The sequence below is a fragment of the Pseudophryne corroboree genome, chromosome 4 (assembly GCF_028390025.1).
Source record: "Pseudophryne corroboree isolate aPseCor3 chromosome 4, aPseCor3.hap2, whole genome shotgun sequence".
Taxonomy (NCBI): Eukaryota; Metazoa; Chordata; class Amphibia; order Anura; family Myobatrachidae; genus Pseudophryne; species Pseudophryne corroboree.
The window spans coordinates 559,924,969-559,944,292 of record NC_086447.1 but is presented as its reverse complement, the minus strand read 5'-3'; the positions used below and the strand labels follow the sequence as shown (position 1 = coordinate 559,944,292).

The 19,324-nt window shown below is 46.0% G+C and overlaps 1 protein-coding gene across 2 annotated transcripts in view; it reads left to right on the top strand.

Moving 5' to 3' along the window:
• IFNGR1 (interferon gamma receptor 1) overlaps positions 1-19,324 on the top strand; it is a 170,459-nt gene that overhangs the window by 102,734 nt on the left and 48,401 nt on the right. For both annotated transcript variants that reach the window (XM_063917412.1, XM_063917413.1), the window contains exons 2-3: positions 953-1,067; positions 5,893-6,062. In XM_063917412.1, the coding sequence (XP_063773482.1) occupies positions 953-1,067; positions 5,893-6,062 (285 nt within the window). The remainder of the gene's footprint in view (positions 1-952; positions 1,068-5,892; positions 6,063-19,324) is intronic.

The following is a 19,324-nucleotide window of genomic DNA, read 5'->3' as shown; positions in this document are numbered from 1 at the left end:
TAGTCCATAGAGGATGCTGGGCGCCCGCCCTGCGCTTTGTGATCCTGCAGTGGTTACTTAGTTCAGTACTGCTTAGTTCTTGGTAAGTACTGTTTGGTTACTTGGTAAGTAATATTGTTCAGCCTTGGTTTGCCTTGTGTGTGAGCTGGTATGAATCTCGCCACTATCTGTGTAAAATCTTTTCTCGAAGATGTCCGTCTCCTCAGGCACAGTTTCTAGACTGAGTCTGGTAGGAGGGGCATAGGGGGAGGAGCCAGCCCACACTCTCAAACTCTTAAAGTGCAATACCCCATGGTACTAATGTGGACCCCAGCATCCTCTACGGACTACGAGAAAAGGATTTACCGGTAGGTAATTAAAATCCTATTTTATTGCAACTTTTGTTGCATTCCTTGTAGTATCGGAATGACTCCTCCCCTCCATTAGATTTAAATGCTTTGAAAGCAAGCCTCTTTTTAGCCATTTCTTCTTTGAGCTCCATATTAATCCACATTGGTTTGCGTTTAGTACTCCTGCTTTACTGCCCATGGGAGTGAATTTTTGAATATTGCTATCGAGCAACCCTTTTAAAGCATCCCACATTTCCGATGTGTCTTTACCATGTAACAAGAGTTCCCAGTCAATGTCGTTAATAGAATTTTGTAGAATTTTTTTAAACGGCGTCTATCTCCCTGGGAGGGGGGATTAGGGGCTGTTGGTTACTTGAAGTGGATCAACTTGGTTTACTTTAAATATATTATTTTGTGTCCATAATTGCCTTTCACTAATTATTTCATTTTGTAATGGGCACTTTGACAATGCTTGTAATGTATATTGATGTATTGTAGATTGTATATAAAATGCTAAAGAATTATGAATATGTATATTTTATATGAAACATCTTTAAAACAAATAATTCCAGAATAGGGATATATGATACATCTTTTTTGTTTTTTTCTCTTTTTCTTTACAGTTGACAAACCTTTTAATTTGACAATGAAATCATATAATTTTAATACTACTTTGTATTGGGATTACATCCAAACTTCTGTTACCCCTTATTTTCGTGTGGAAATCAATGATTACAAGTAAGAATTTTTTTTATTATTTTATAATTATCCAGAATTGTATCTTACCTTAACAGTGCTATGTTGAAATTTGACTTTCACCAAAACCTTCATTAGGTACTTACTGTAGCTGCTGTTATTCCCTGTCATTCCAGATTCTTCAGCATTTCAGTTTTCTAAAGTGGTTACTCAGATGTAGAAGCAAATCAAAAAAGCAAGCAACTGGGCAAACCCATGTTGCACTGCAGTGTGGCAGATTTAGCGGGATGCGGTCATTAGGTCGACACCACTTAGGTCGACAGTCATTAGGTCGACCACTATTGGTCAATATGCATTAGGTCGGCAGGGTCACTAGGTCGACAGGTCAAAATGTCGATATGAGTTTTTCAGATATTTTTTTTTACCGTTTTGGACTTTTCATGGTTTACGTTCCACATGGACTACGATTGGGAATAGTAACCTGTGCCGAGCGCAGCGAGGCACCTTGCACGGTGCACTAATTAGGGTTCCCCGTCACTTTACGAAGAAAACGACACCAATTCTTTTTTTTAAACTCATGTCGACCTTTTGACCTGTCGACCTAGTAAATGTCGACCTAATGACCCGGCCGACCTAATGCATGTCGACTTGAGTGGTGTCGACCTAATGACCCATACCCGATTTAGCTTTGCGTGAGTAATATTGTATCTGTGCATGGTAAATACTGTCTGATTTTATTTTTACACTGCAATTTAGATTTTAGTTTGAACACACCCCACCCAAATCTAAATCTCGCTGCACGTTATGTCTGCTCCACCTGAACTGCAACATGGTTTTGCCTAATTGTGTGCTTTTTGGTTTGCTTCCAAACCTGAATAAAGCCCTAAGGCCTGTAAAGTGTCATATAATATCTGAAAAAAAGATATTCCATACACATCCTACCCCTTATACTAGTGAATACAATACCTGTAGTAGCTAATATACAAAGCAGAACGTACTATGATGGCAACTTTAGAAACCTGGGCCAAATTTTGTGGGCCAGTATGCAACTGGGCCATCTTAACAGCAGTATAGGCCCCTGGGCAAAGCCATGCACTGGGGTCCCTACTCAACCTCCAGCAGTAGAGGTGGGGGGTGCTATCAGCAGGATCTTTGATGTCCAGCGGGTGGTAGGTTCGATCTTCTGCTCAGTATGTAGGATCTGGGGCAGTAATTTCTGCTAATTACTCCTTTACTACAAGCATGGTAGGAGATGGGGTGAGAGGGAAAACAATAAATTGTAGAAGGGGACATTGGGCTGAATGAAGGGGCCCTGGTACATGACTTCCAGGGTGGTAGGGGGTGTTTAATACGCAGGGGAGAGGTGGATACCAAGCGTGTGGAGTAGGAGCAGAGACCAGCTGCTGGAAGGCCGATATCTTTGGGCATCGTAGAGACAAGTTGCCAGTGTCCACCGAAAGGGGAGTGTCCCAGCTTTTTGAGTATTCCCTCAGAAAAATGTCTAAGTCAGACAGAACCCGAGATATCTGGCTGGGAAGAGCAATTAACTGGTTCGGATGGGGACCACTGCTTTGAAGTCGGATATCTCCAGTTCCCCTGGGCTGATTTTCAAAAATCTTGTATTCCTGGAAAAAGGGGACCCTCTGCTATAAGCCTAGGGCCTTTATACTCCTGGTACCATTGAGAAACTGCCCATTGAGCCCATACGAAGAGGGCCCTGGTATGCAAGGCAGGTGAATGCCCTGCTGAGTTCATTCTGGTGATATTTCTACAGTGCAGAGATCTTGGTTCAGCTACTGCACAAATCTGGTAACTCAGGGGTAGATGTAAGGAGGTGATAACGCCCCAGCCAGTCAGCTTCTGTCATTTTTCAAACCCAGCCCATAACTTGACAGTTAAGAGCTGATTGGCCGATGCGTTATCACTTTCCACTTTATCACTTCTTCAGGCTTGATACATTTGTCCCTAAGTGTATAAAATGCCAGCCAGCATCTAAAGCAATCATCCATTCTTTGGTTGCTAATATATAATAGACCTCTAATTTTTGAATTTTATTGGACAGAGGTCTTATGAAACCCTAGTCACGTATAAAAGTACAACATTGATGATAAATTTGAAGTTGAACCAGTTCTGACAGGCATCCGAATGATAGATCAACAGTGTATAGGTAGACAGTCAATACTTCAACATGCATTCGGTCAACAGATGAAAGATCAACAGGTTCAAAAGGCCAACATGAAAATGGTCGACACACAAATGGTTGGCCCATTTTTTATTTTTTTTTATTGTACGTGTTTTACCAACAGTTGCTCGATTTACTGTTATTGAATACAATTGGAAATAGTAACCCTTGTTCGAAGTGTGGCAAGTGAAGCAAGCTCGCAAGGGTACACGTTTCTACCGATGGTGGTGACATATCAAATATACTATAGTGCTTGATAATAAAATATACAAGATTTTACCAAAAAACTAAAATTAATGAAAAAACTTGTGTCAACCATTGTCATGTTGCCCTATTGCATATCGACCATTTGGTGTCAACCTATTGACTGTTGACCTAAACACTGTAGATCTAATATACCACACCCTTTCTAACGAGCTCTGGCTGTAAAGCAGTGCTTTTTTAATTTATTGATTTATACGGACACTTTGTTTTATTTAATAAAAAGACCATTGTATTTGACACCAATGGACACTGTACCAGCACTGTTAATAAACGCATTGCATTCTTTTGGTACTATTCATTATGGAGGTTCAGATGTTTACCATGGACCCCTGTAAGGAATGGAATTTGCAGCTAACACCTTGCAGGCTGCAAGCCCCATGTGAATCATTGACATGACAACAGGAATCGATGACAGTAAGGCACAAGGATATCTGAAACAAAGGCACAGAAACTGAGAAGCTGTATACCAAGTACCACGAAAACAAGTAAAATCCCAAGCGCAAGCAACAGCAGGAACCTTCAGTGTCCAAGGACCAAGCCAACTTAAACTGGCTTTGTAAAACCTGTGAAGTACTGAACAGGTTTAAATAGGCAGCTAACTGATTAGAAAATGGGCTCTCAATGGATTTGGTCATGTAGGCGAGTCTTTAAAGTGCACCATAAGGATGGGCTCTAGACCACCTAATTCTTATTTTATTTTTTATTTTTTTTAAGCAATTTTTGATGGATATTCTCCAAAAGTCCAAAGGCATTGAGATTTGTTGCATCAACTTAGGCGCATTCATGTGGCTATAACCTTTCAATTTGACCAAAACAGAACAATATCTCTGGGAATTCTAGCTTGAAGGACATTCTTGATCTCTCAAGGAGTTTCTACACTCTCAAGTTAGCTTTCAATTACTGGTAGAGGACTAGAAAAAAAAATATTAATCGTTTCAAGAGAGATGCATGGAAGACTTTGCGGATGCAAAGAGAAGGACATAACTGTAGTTCATAGGCCATTGGGTTGATTATTTTATAAAAATATGTAAAATAAATTCTAGCTTTTGGAGGATTTCTTGGCTCAAATAAGTAATCGATCGTTCAAATCTCAGATGGAGGCATAGAAAAAAACTTGAGGGGGAAAGGGTGCTTTTCATGCCTGATGAAGGTTGTGGACAAGGAAGACTCGTGGATGTTGTAAGCAAACTCTGCCCAAGGTAAAAGATCCACCCCAGTTGTCTTTGTTGACTGGATCCGGTCTGAAGATCAACAGTGTCTAGGTCGACAATGTTTAGGTCGACCCACTATAGGTCGACAGTCACTAGGTCGACATGTTTTCAAGGTTGACAGGGTTTTGTTAAATTCCTTTTTTTGAACTTTTTCATACTTAACGATCCACGCGGACTACAATTGGGAATAGTAACCTGTGCCGAGCGCAGCGAGGCACCTTGCCCGAAGCTCGCTCGCCATGCGAGGGGACACGGTGCACTAATTGGGCTTCCCGGTCACTGTACGGAGAAAACAACACCGCAAAAACATGAAAAACTCAAGTCGACCTTTTGACCTGTCGACCTAGAACATGTCGACCTAGAGACTTTCGACCTATAGTGGTCGACCTAAACATTGTCGACCTAGACACTGTCGATCTAATGATCCACACCCGACAAATACATAGATTCTAAAAGACTCCAAATACTGATTTACATGATCTGGTTGCCCAGTGAACTGAAGGTGGTAGCTGATGAAATACATAGAAATAATTGTGTCCTTGGTCTGAGGATGTAATGGTTGGATATTTTATTTAATTAATAACATTTACTTGTATACTGCTAACATATTCCTTTTAGGTACTTGATTGGGAACTCTGTGTTGACCAAAAACTGAACAGGCCACAACCAAAAACTAAGGAGAGGACCACCAGTATCCCTGAGCTCTAGGTTTTACGGACATCGACATGCCCGGAGAAGCAGGAAGAATACACCCAGGGCATATTTTCTCTGTAACCATGTAGTCATGAGAATTGCAAGGAGGCATTTTGGATCAATTATATGATATTCTGGAGAATCTGAATTTTCAGTGCCCTCAGTTGAGTGGGATAATGTACCTGGCACAAATTGATGCATTAAGCAATCTGTGAAACAATAGAATTATAGGGCCAGTATATATAGTCATCGGCTGCTGAGAACCCTCCACCAAATATCTCTATTCTTCAAGAGAAAATTTTATGGCAAGGAGCTCCTCATAACAAATTGTATAGTTGCTTTTAGCTGGCAATAGCTTGCAATACGTATGATTTATGTCTAACCATGTGGCTACACTCCTTGGGTCAATTAGCTTTCTAGAATCTTCAAATTAATATACTGCTGTTATGGCTATATTTTTTTATTTTTAAGAAAAATTCTGAATTTCTAACTTTATGTATCTCAATTTTTATTTCAGAATCAGTAAGTGGGTTGTTGTCAAGTCTTGTAGGAATATTTCACGTAATTACTGTGACCTTTCTGCAAATATCATTGAGCCTTATATTTATTATAATGTCCGAGTAAAAGCTTTTGTTGGATCTAACAGCAGTGAATATACAAAAATGGAGTTTTGTTTGATAACTGATGGTAAGTTGCTGCAATAAAAGGAAAAGTTGATGTGTTTTTATTATTGAATTTTATTGATTTTGGTGGCATTGATTTCTTTTGGACAATATATGAAGCATGCTGTATGCAGATTTGTAACATTTAGTAGAATGGTATTGTCTGTATTTGACTAATTGTTCATTTATGCCACACACAAAATGGACTGCTGCAGTGCATCATATGTATCCAACACTTATGGAATTCGAATACGAATTAGTTCCACTGTTTGTTTTTTCTAGCATCCATAAGGGATATTGGGGAGACTTACTACGATGAGGTATAGACGGGGCCCAAAGGAGTTGGTGCACTTTAAATTTCTGCAACTGGGTGTACTGGCTCCTCCCCTCTATGCCCCCTCTTACAGGCAGTTTAGAAAAAAGTGCCCTCAGGAGAGGATGCACATCTCTGCAGCTCCAGAGAGTTTTCTTCAATTTCATTTAAACTTTTATTATTTTCAGTATGTTGTTTGGGCAACAGCATACCTGCACCGTGGGAGTTGGGGGGGGGGGCGCGGTCACCGGCCTTGCGAGGTGTCAGAGTTGCTTCCTTGCTGCAGGACCACCGTCCGGAGAGGTTGTTTGTTCAGCGGGGCACTGCGCTATAGCTGTTGCAATCATAGCACGCCGCACACTCCTAACATATGCCTGAAGGTGACGACTTACACTAGCACTTGTGTAATGTTTTTAAACAAAATAGGAGACATTGCCAGTATAAAAATGTATATAGCTCCGGCACCATTGTGGGGGGGGGGTCGTGCTACCTCAGAGCGGGACCAGGGGCATTTTGTCGCCTTTCTCTGCTTAATGCAGTAGCAGCAAGCACACACGGCTCCTACTGACTCAAGACACGCTGGGAAACTGGCAAAAGGGGGAGATACGCTATTGTACACAATCTGTTTCCTCTATCATTAGTGTTTCACTGTGATATAATAAGCTGACAGCCTCACTGGGGCTGTATAGCTGAGTGTGCTGTTCTCTCTTTGTATGTCTGCCTCTCACATACAGTAAGGGCAGGCTTGATCAGTATTATTGTCTGTGTGTATGTAATTGTGATTACTGTAAACATGGGTAAACACAAACTATGCAGTGTCTGCCACACCAGATTCTCTCCCTTATCATCTGATTCTGTTTCATGTGAACAATGCAGCCAATCTTCTGGGGGAGAGCGTTCAGAACCCTCCTGGTTAGGGGCTCTTAAAACTATGATGTCTGATATGTCATCACAACTCACTGCCAATGTTCAGAAAACAGCTACTACAACAAGCTGTTGCAGACTTAGCTTCTAGGGCAGATATTACACAGCCCCCCTTCTCTAGCTCATGACCACAGAAGCGTGGTTTACCTGCTCTGCTCTCTGATTCAGATGAGGAAATACAGGAGGATGGGAATGACTTGCGTCCCGTTAGTGGGGATTCTGCTTCTGTTCAGGGTAGTGAACCCCTCATTCTGGCTATATGGGACATGTTAAAGCTCCCTCTAGAGGACGCTGCTTCACAGAAGTCGTTTTTCTTTTCACAAAACAAGCCTAATGTCACTTTCCCTGATTCTGCAGAGTTAGATGACCTATTTAAATTAGCCTGGAAAAATCCAGACAAAAAATACCAAGTATCAAAAAGATTTTTGCACACTTTCCCATTTGCTCCTGAAGGTAGGAAATTCTGGTAAGAACCCCCAGGGGTTGACGTATCAGTCTCTCGACTGTCTAAAAAGGCGTTGATGCCTGCCCCCGGCTCCTTTACCATAATGGACCCTGGGGACAGAAAAATAGAGACTACACTAAAGTCTATCTACATGGCAGCTGGTGTATCGCAGAGGCCGGTCATAGCGGGTTGCTGGATGACCCATGCCATTCACACTTGGCTTCTCAAATTCAGGAGGGCCTCTTCGGGGGTATGCCTCTGGTCACTACGGTGACTTCTGAAGCACATTCAGGACATTGCACGCGTCCTGTGTGACTCGCTCAAGGAGATGGGCAATATTAATGCTAGGACTTCTGCCATGGCAGTGTCATCATGCAGGGCCTTGTGGTTGCGTCAGTGCATAGCGGACGCAGAATCCAAGTGCAGTGTGGAATCGCTCCCCTTTTCTGGGAAATGGCTCTTTGGGGTTGAGTTGGATACGTGGATTTCCAAAGTCATTGCTGGGAAATCCACATTTCTCCCCTCTGGGGCCCCGCCGGCTAGGCGTTCCTGCCCGGAGCCGGCTGTTCAGTCCTTTCGGTCTAGCAGATTTCGATCTAGGGCCAGAGGTGCCTCCAACGCGAATAGAGTCAAAAAGACTTGCAACCACCGGTTCTCAGGAACAGAGCACCAGTTCTGCTTCCACTAAGTTCTCAGCATGACTTTGCCCACCCACCCCAAGGAGATCTCGAGGTGGGAGCTCAACTGCGTCACTTCTTCAGCCGCATCTGGGAATGCTTTTGCCAGGATACCTGGGTAAGGTACCTCATTTCTCAGAGCTACAAGCTAGAGTTCGACAGTGCTCCTCCCCAACGATTTTTCAAATCAAGCTTACCAGCTTTGAAGATACGCAAGTTACTTTGCAACATGCTTTCCGAAAGTTGGTTCAGTCCCACGTCATTGTTCCAGTACCAATACCACAACGAGGCAGGGGTTATTACTCCAACCTGTTTGTGGTACCGAAGCCGGACGGCTCGCTACAGCCTATTTTGAATATAAAGTCCTTGAACCCTTACATAGAGGTTTTCAAGTTAAAAATGGAATCCCTGAGGGCAGTGATTCCGGGCCTGGAAGAACAGGAATTCCTGGTTTCCTTGGATATCAAGGACGCATACCTTCATATTCCAATTTGGCCACCTCATCAGGCTTTTATCTGAGGTTTGCCCTACTTGGACGATCACTACCAGTTCCAGGCACTACCCTTTGGCCTGTCCACAGCTCCGAGGGTATTCACAAAGGTGATGGCAAAGATGATGTTCTAAGTCCGGGTCCAGGGGGTCAATGTTGTCCCTTACCTGGATGATCTTCTGATAAAAGCAAGATCCAGGGAGCTTTTATTGCTCCATGTTGACCACACTATCCAACTTCTGTCATGCCATGGGTGGATTCTCAATCTACAGAACTCCCACCTGGAGCCAACTCAGCGCCTCCTGTTCCTGGGGATGTTTCTGGAAACGGTGGCCCAGAAGGTGTTCCTCCCGGAGGATAAAGCGAGAACACTTTAGGTGATGGTTCGCATGGTGCGCAGACCTGCTCGAGTATCCATCCATCTTTGCATCAGATTGTTGGGGAGATGGTCGCCTCATCCAATATGGGAGGTTCCATGCCAGAACATTTCAATTGGATCTCCTGAGCAAGCGGTCCGGATCACATCTACAGATGCACCGGATGATTTGGCTGTCACCTCAGGCTAGGATTTCCCTCCTGTGGTGGCTGCAGTCCTCCAATCTCCTGGAAGGTCGGAGTTTTGGAATTCAGGATTGGACCCTCCTCACGACGGATGCGAGTCTGTGAGAATGGGGAGCTGTCACCCAAGGGGCAGTTCCAGGGCAGGTGGTCAGCCCACGAAGCCCTCCTTCCGATCAAGATTCTAGAACTTTGGGCGATCTACAATGCTCTGCTTCAGGCCTCTCCTCTGCTCACGGATCACGCAAGTTCAGTCGGACAACGCCACTTCTGTGGCGTACATCAATCGGCAAGGAGGGACAAGAAGCAGAGCCTGCATGCGAGAGGTGTTAAAGATACTCCTCTGGGCGGAAAGAAATGCAAGAGCAATGTCGGCAATCTTCATTACGGGTGTGGACAACTGGGAAGCGGACTTCCTGAGTCGTCACGTTCTTCACCCGGGGGAGTGGTATTCCAGCAGATCATCCACCGGTGGGGCTGCCCACCACAGATAGACATGATGGCTTCTCGACTCGGCAAGAAGCTTCACTGGTATTGCTCACGAACCAGGGACCCTCAGGCGAGGGCAGTGGATGCACTGACGTCGCCTTGGCCTTACCGTCTGGTCTACCTGTTTCCGTTGCTCCCAAGAGTGCTCAAGCAAATCAAAAATCAAGGAGTCCAGGCAATTCTGATTACACCGGATTGGCCTTGGAGGGCGTGGTACATGGATCTCCTGGACATGTCCATCGAAGACATTTGGCCTCTGCCACTAAGAGGCGATCTTCTTCAACAAGGACCGTTCGTCTACCCGGACTTACGGCGACTTCATTTGATGGCATGGAGGTTGAGCAGATCATCCTAGCTCACAAGGACCTTTCCAAAAAGGTTATTGCTACCATGGTTCAGGCCAGGAAACCTGTGACGTCAAAACACTATCATATCTGGAGAAGATATGTCTCTTGGTGCAAGGAATGCACGTATCCGCCTGCAGAGTTCCACTTGGGACGTTTCTTACCGTTCTTGCAGGCTAGTGTAGATAAGGGCTTATGTCTGTGTTCCAATAAGGTCTAGATTTTAGCTCTCTCAATTTTCTTTCAGAAGAAATTGGCAGTGTTGCCGGAAGTTCAGACTTTCTTGCAAGGGGTACTCCACGTACAACCTCCTTTTGTGCCGCCTACGGCACCCTGGGATTTGATTGTGGTATTGGAATTTCTACAGTCCTACTGGTTCGAACCTCTGACGACGGTAGAAGACAAGTACCTCACGCAGAAGACGGTGATGTTACTGGCCCTGGCTTCTGCTAGGCGTGTCTCAGAATTGGGGGCCTTATCGTGTAAAAGTCCATACTTGGTCTTTTACAAGGACAGAGAGGAGCTCCGGACTAGGCAGCAGTTCCTGCCGAAGGTAGTCTCTGCACGCCACTTGAATCAACCTATTGTGGTTCCATCAAGTTCTGGCGCTTCTGCTCCTCTGGAGACATTGGATGCTGTGCGAGCCTTGAAGTCTATGTCAAGAAACGTCTCCGATCAGAAAGATGGATTCCTTGTTCATGCTTTATGATGCGCAGAAAAAGGGTTGCCCTGCTTCGAAGCAGTCCATTCTATAGATTGTAAGCTTGCGAGCAGGGCCTTCCTACCTCTGTCTGTCTGTTTTTACCCAGTTTTGTTCTATTACTGTTGTTCTAATTGTAAAGCGCGCTGGGATATGCTGCGCTATATAAGAAACTGTTAAATAAATAAATTGCTCGTTGGCTTAGGCTTACTATCCAACAGGCCTATGTGTCGGCAGCCTTGCCTGTTCCTAAGTCTCTGAAGCCCCACTCTACAAGATCGGTGGGCTCTTCCTGGGCGGCTGCCCATGGAGTCTCGGCTTTACAACTATGCCGAGCTGCTACCTGGTCGGGGAAGAACACTTTTGTTAAGTTCTACAAGTTTGATACCCTTGCCAAAGAGGATTCCCAGTTTGGGGAGGCGGTGCTGCAGCAGTCTCCGCACATTCCCGCCCGTTCTGGAAGCTTTGGACGTCCCCATCGTACTAAGGGGATCATTCCGACCCAATCGCATGCTGCAGTTTTTGGCAGCGTGCGAATGTGTCAGAACTGCGCCGGCGCCGCAGTGTGCCGGCGCATGCCAGACGGCCGATGGCCATCGGTGCCTAGCAATCGCCTCTGCCTGATTGGGCGATGCTTTTGTAGTTGTGCGGTGGGGCCGGGCCAGACATGCGGGGTGGACTAGCCCTGTGCTGGGCGTCCCCCCGCATGTCTGTGTCGGTGATCCGAGGCACCTGATTGACAGGCAGAGGCGGGAGGGGGCGGCACGGCGGGGTTTGGCTGCCACTTTCGGGGCGCGGTCCGGCCAACGCAGGCGTGGCCGGACCATGCGGGGGGCGGGCCGCATCGGCTGCGTGACGTCACACGCAGCCGCTGCAACCCTGGCAGTGACAAGTAACTCCCGGCCAGCTGCAGGAGCTGCGCTGGCTGGGAGTTGCTCTACAAGTACAAAAGCTTTGTACTTGTGCGGTGGGGCCGGGCCAGACATACGGGGCGGACTAGCCTTGTACTGGGCTTCCCCCCCGCATGTCTGTGTCGGTGATCATAGCTGTCCTAAATTTAGCAACAGCTACGATCAGGTCGGAATGACCCCCTTAGTCTTCCCAATATCCCATATGGGTCCTAGAGAAAATAGGATTTTAATTACCTACCGGTAATTCCTTTTCTCGTAGTCCATAAGGGATGTTGGGCGCCCGCCTCAGTGCGTCGACTTTTCTGCAGGTTCTCTTTTGTGTGGTTTCCTGTTCAGCTGTTGCTGTTATTGTTACCAGACGTTGATGGTTGTTGTATGTTAGTGGTGTGCTGGTATATAAATCCCACCACTCCTTGTTATGTTCCTTCTCTCATATATGTCCTTTCTCCTTCGGGCACTGTTTTACCTATAACTGCCTGTGGGAGGGGGCATAGAGGGGAGGAGCCAGCACACCCAGTGAAGAAATTTAAAGTGCATCGGCTCCTTTGGACCCCGTCTATACCCCATCATACTAAGTCCCCCCAATATCCTTTAAGGACTACGAGAAAAGGATTTACCAGTAGGTAATTAAAATCCTATTTTTTCAACATTTCAAATGAAATGGCTCTTGCAAGTGAAAGGTCACTTACCCTTAAATGATGTCTAACTTTGTTTTTGCTGCAATTGAAAAAGCATGCAACCACATATGAAAATAAAATCTATTCCTGGCGCAGGTTTTTGTATGCTGTTTGATCCATTTTATTGTGTTTGTAGTTTCACAGCACTGCAATGAGCACATGTTGTGTACATACCCATTAGTGGTTAACAAGAGTGGTTACACAAGCTTTGTGCTTTTTTTGGCATTCTCGTCAAAGGCCCATTCTTTTCATTGGTCTATTCATTTCACTGGGGTTGTGTGCTACATGTACAGACCTAATTGAAGTGAATATGTCATTGAACAATTAATGGGCAACTGATGTGAATTGAGCTGCACAGCATTGTTAATTGTTCACCGTCTTGTTGGGTAACTGTGCTCTACTGTATCTGCATCTTTCCATGCATGATACTCAGGCTATGGCTGTCCTGCCATAGCTACTTCACGCCACATTGCCCCCCCCCCCCCCCCCCCCCCCCCCATTCTTTGTTCTTCCTCCTGTAAACAAGGCAAATTACCTTTCTACAGCGGGGTACACTGGGACTCCACAGGGAATACATTGGGGTGTAGAGTTGGATCTTGATCCGAGGCACCAACAGGCTAAAGCTTTTGACTGTTCCCAGGATGCATTGCACCGCCTCCAGGCACTTGAGCTCAGTTTGTAAGTTGGCGCCTGCAATGCAGGTCACTAACAGGTGGTGGTGCGCTAGGCAGCCCTGAAAAGAGCTTTTTCAGAAGACTTCAAAGGCTGCAGCACTATTTATGTCAGTCTGACATTCTGTGCTGAGGCACCATCACCTCCCCAGCAGCGCTGCATACTCCCGCGGCCTGGTTCCCGGGTACTTGCAGCGGAGGGGCACCGGACTTCAGGTGCCTTCAGAGACTTCAGAGACTGATGCTCTCCTGGATTGCATATCTGCACATCAGGGGGGAGGTAAGAGGGTCCCCCAGGTGGGACCCGCCGGTAATCGCAGTCCGGTCGCGGTCCCAGGAGACGGACCGCGCCGCTGGCGTGGACACTGTACTGCACAGGAACCCCACTATATCCACCAGGGCAAGGGAGCACAGGTCGGATTTACTAAATCCGTTTGATATAGGCTCCACAGTGCCCCGGTGGTGAGGATCAGCATAGGGGATAAGGCGCTGACCTGTAGCCCCTCCCCCAGCTCCGGGCGCCATCTACTGCTGGTGTTCCCGCCCTGGAGCTGCATTTCACTCTCCCTCACTCCCTGACTGAGATTTTTGGCGCCATCTTAACTCTACTAGCTGGGCTGATCTCCGAGACTGCAGGGCTCTGTCTCCTCTGTAAAGCCGCCTGTCTCATCAGCGCTGTGCATTTCCAGACTCTTAAGTATTCTACATGTCATTTTAGACAGTGTTAGTTAAGAACAAGTGTACTGCTATCTGAATATTTGGTACAAGTATTCTGTGATATACATCCAGTATCTACTGTGCATTGTTATATCTATACTCGTACATAGTTATATGTAAAACACCAGTCCTGTGCAGTTTTATTGTTTATGTGTAATAACTTCTGCATTGTACATGTGGCGGAGTGTGTCTGTGGCTGTTGAGTGGGATTCCATTCCCCTGTATCACATATTGCTAGTCAGGGTCCTCTATCTATCTATCTATCTATCTATCTATCTATCTATCTATCTATCTATCGTGTTGCACAGAATATACGATTTGTTATTTTTACTGTGTGTTTCAGTCACCTCTTACCGCTTAAATCCTCTGTTTTGTGTCCTGTATTTACTGTCGCATAACATAGGGGGTATTTGCAGATATTGTGTTTGTCTGGCTATATTGTACCGTTACACCCTATGGCTACTTTCCTAGTACTGTCTGCCACACAGGGCATGAAATCCGCGGACGCTTCTGCATCCTGCAGTACTGGCACCACGGATTTACCTGAGGTCGAAGTTTTAGCTGCTGGTTCAGGCGCTGAGTGCCATATATCCAGTCTACCTGCAGCACCTGTGGCTAATCAGGACCCACCTTGGGCAGCGTTATCAAGTATGCTGAGTACACTTGTGACACGTCTTGTGCCCCCTGTGGGACCTCCTGTGCCATTGCAGCCACATATGTCCCTGTAGTTAATCCGCCCTGTGTGGATACTCTGTCTACCCAATTACAACAATTAAATCAATCCTTGGTTAGACAAAAGTCTACCCCACGCCCCTCTGGGGCCAAGGGGTCGTCTAAAAGGGCCATTTCTTCCTCACAATCCCCTAATATTTCGGATAATTCTTCCGATGAGGATGAGGATTATACTAATCCGTCAGACACTGATACAGTTGCTTCTGATGAGGAATCTACAACCCAGGTTGATATTCCTGACCTAGTGGAGGCTATTAAGCTGATTCTCCAAATAAATGATGAGATCGAGCCTACTACTGCGTCTAAGAAACCTGATAAGTTCAAACGTCAGAAGGTTGCTAAGGTAGTCTTACCACATTCTGACCACTTAATTGACATACGTCAAGAATCCAGGTCGTCACCAGGAAAGAAATTTTCCCTGTCTAAAAAGATGCTAGCTTGTTATCCTATCCCTGTGGAGTTGAGTAACAAGTGGGAAACTCCACCGCCGGTGGACTCTCATATCGCCCGTCTTGTGGTGTCATTTACTCTGCCTGTCACTACTGTCACCTCAGTGAAGGAACCGACGGATAAGCGTGTGGAGGGATGCCTGAAGTCTATTTACTCTCTTACCGGTGCTGTACATAGACCCACTATGGCAGCCTCCTGGGCTGCGAAAGGAATTGAAGCATGGGTTCAGACAATTGAGCATGAGCTGCCTCAGGATTTTTCTGACACTGCCAGACAATATCTGTCTTTTATATTACCACAGCCTCCCACTATATTCAGGAGGCGGCCTCTGATGCAGGTGTAATGGTGGCCAAGGCATCTACTACGTCTATCCGGGCTCGTCAAATTATGTGGTTGAGGTCCTAGAAGGTGGACCTGGACTCCAAAAAGACCTTGGAGGCGCTCCCTTTTAAGGGAGACATCCTATTTGGGGAGCATCTGAACAAGATTGTAACTGACTTGGCTACTGCCAAGACTGCGTGTCTCCCAAGTACTAATCCTTCTGCTCCGAAGGCTAAGAGTACCGCCTTTCGGCCTCCAGGGAAAGCAAAGGGTCAGGCGTATCCGCGACAGGCTCGTGCTTACAAAATCACTAAGCCTAAATCTAAACAATCCTGGGACGCCCGTCCGCCTGCTTCCAAACAAGACAAGCCTGCCACATGACTGGGCGGGCCTCCCCCTGGGGGACCCCAGGATGTGAGGCCGACTTCTGCAGTTTGCCAGGCCTGGTTAAAGACCACTTTGGACGCCTGGGTGCGGGAAGTTGTCTCACACGGGTCCGCAATCTCTTTCAAGAGACCCCCTCGCCAATTTTGCACAACGGTTATCCCTGCGGATACGTTAAAAGTGCAAGCTCTACAGTTGGTTGTACAATCCCTCCTGGATACAGGAGTGGTAGAGCCGGTACCTCTGTCTCAGAGAGGCGTGGGATACTATTCGACCCTGTTTCTAGTTCCGAAACCAAATGGGTCCTTCCGGCCTATACTCAATCTCAAATCATTGAACAAGTTTTTGAGAGTATCCAAATTCCGTATGGAAACTCTGCGCTCTATAGTGCTGTCTATGGAACCCGAAGACTATATGATATCCCTGGACATACAGGATACTTACCGGCACATACCTATAGCCATTTTGCATCAGCAATATCTGCGGTTTGCTGTTGGCAACCTACATTATCAATTCCAGCCACTGCCTTTTGGATTGGCCACAGCCCCTCGGATCTTCACCAAGGTCATGATGACGGCTCTTCTCCGCCGTCAGAGAATCAGGATCCTGCCGTATCTGGACGACTTGCTGATCCTGGCGAACTCCTAAGAAGTTCTCCTCAGTCATCTGGAACTGACGGTCCACTTCCTTCAAGCCCACGGGTGGCTCATCAACTGGAAAAAGTCCTCACTGGTCCCTGCACGGAACGTGGTGCACCTGGGGGCACTACTGGACACACCCAACCAACGATTGTTTTTCTCTCCAGAGAAAGTCCTGAAACTTCAGGACAGGATCAGATATTTCCTCTCTCGCCCAAGAGTGTCGATACACTCGGCGATGCAAGTACTAGGCCTCATGGTGTCGGCTTTCGACATGGTAGAGTATGCTCAATTTAATTCCCGCCCTCTGCAACGATTAATCCTTTCCAAGTGGAACGGTGTGAATTTAAAATTATTTCTAAATAAACATTTCAATGCCAGCGTTAATATATACTGCGGACGCAAGGCGCACCTTATAATCATCTACGATAAAAGTGCGCTGAACGTCGCAACACTATATCCCTTAAGAGAAAGCAAGCAGTCACATACATTGTAATCGGAGGTCCAACGCTCAGAGAGATATATATTTGATATTAAAAGGGTATGCATACAAAATAACATCTTTACAGTATATCATTAAGTATAACATGTATATGGTTGCAGAGTTACAATTACACAAGAAGCAGTTGTAGTTACATATGAATCAGTTACAGCCAATATACATACAGGCAGCCAGTCATCAGGTAGGAGACTAATGATAAGTGTGTATGTGTATGAGAATGTATCAGAGAGACTTCCTGCTTCTGGGTCCCTATTTTTATACAGTAAAATAATGGGTGTATACAACAGTGGGTTCCATCTTCCATTGGTCCAGAGGCTAGACTTCTCAAGAACTCGAAGGCTCATAGGTCGGTGTGAGGGCTTTTGTCCTGTGTTGCAAGCACATGTGTCTGCCCCCAGGGCCATGACTGTGAATCCAGTTTCAAGTCTTCAGGAAGTCCTTTGTATTCATACATTTGGTCATAACTAATCGTTGCATTGTGCTACAATCTATCCATAGCTATCAAATTAATACACACATTCTGCTGATCATTTTGACACTAAGCATGATATATTTAACTTGTTCCGTTCCAATAATACATATATATCTGATGTTACTCTCTATTATATAAATACATTATAATGTCTGGTGCTTGTCATGTTTTGTCTATGTGTAATTTATGTTGTATGAAATATGTGTTGAATATATCTTTGTGGCTTGCCTGTGTGGATGCGTATGCTACCGTATATCCTGTGCACGCTGCGTGTATGCGCACGAACAGAGACCTCTCTGTTTGGAGTTTGTACGTTGTCGAAGTCAAAAATATTACATACAGATAACTGCCTGCCTCACCGGATCAGGTCTCAAATGATTTCCTTGACTCCGGAGGTTTGTCTGCCACTGAGCTGGTGGCTACAGGACCTACAGTTGAGCAGGGGCCGTCTCTTCTGGATCTCCAACTGGGTCCTCCTGACAACGGATGCCAGTCTGAGGGGTTGGGGCGCGGTGTTGGAGCAACACTCTCTCCAGGGTCGGTGGACCAGGGAGGAGTCTTTCCTCCCGATAAACATTCTGGAATTGTGGGCAGTGTTAAATACGTTGACACTGGCCCTGCCCCTAGTACAGAACAGGCCTGTTCAGGTATAATCAGACAACGCCACCATGGTGGCGTACACAAATCATCAAGGTGGCACTCGAAGACGCATGGCGATGCTGGAAGTATCAAAAATCCTCCGTTGGGCGGAACGCCGTCTGCCAGCACTATCGGCAGTGTTCATCCCCGGAAGCGGATTTCCTCAGTCGTCAGGACATTCATGCCAGAGAGTGGAGTCTTCATCCAGAAGTCTTTCAACTCCTGGCGGACAAGTGGTGCCTACCAGATGTGGACCTGATGGCGTCTCGACACAATCACAAGGTTCCGGTCTTCGGATCAAGGACAAGTGATCCTCAAGCAGCATTCGTGGACGCACTGGCAATTCCATGGAACTTTCGGCTGCCTTACATGTTCCCTCCAGTGTTTACTCCTGCCCAGGGTACTGCGGAAGTTCAAGCAAGAAAGAGGAATACTACTTCTAGTCGCTCCAGCGTGGCTCAGATGGCATTGGTTGTCAGACCTGCAGGGTCTATCTCTTCTACTTCCTCATCACCCAGACCTCCTCGTTCAGGGCCCTTGCTTCCATCCGGACCTGGCTAGACTGGCTTTGACGGCGTGGCTCTTGAAGCTTCACTCCTGAGGGCAAAGGGATTCTCTGAGGCGGTTATTCAAACTATGTTGAAGGCCCGCAAACCATCTTCTGCACAGATCTATTACAGGGTCTGAAATTCTTACTTCACATGGTGGGTGTGCTTATAAGAATTATGATGTATATTAGTTTAGAACTCCTAGGCTTTTGGCTTTTCTGCAAGAAACCCTAGATTTAGGCCTTCGTCTGGTCTCCCTCAAGGTTCATATATATGCTTTGTCGGTGTGGTTTCAGAGGAAAATTGTGTCTATTCCTGACATTCATACTTTCACTAAGGGTGTTCTACAGATTTAGCCTCCCTATGTTCCTCCTGTGGGTCCATGGGATCTGTCTGTTGTCTTAAGTGCCCTACAACAGTCTCCATTTGAACCTCTTGAGTCTGTGGATCTTAAATGTCTTACACTTAGGGTTGTATTTTTACTCACTATTGCCTCTGCTGGGAAGGTGTCGGACTTAGGCGTTTTCTCCTGTCGTCCACCCTTTCTGATTTTTCACCGGGACCGGGCAGTTCTTCGAACTCGCCCTGGTTATGTACATAAATTGGTTTCATCTTTTCATCTTAACCAAGAGATTGTGGTTCCGGCCTTTTATCTCTTCTGGTTTGTCCTCCAAAGAGCGGTCTT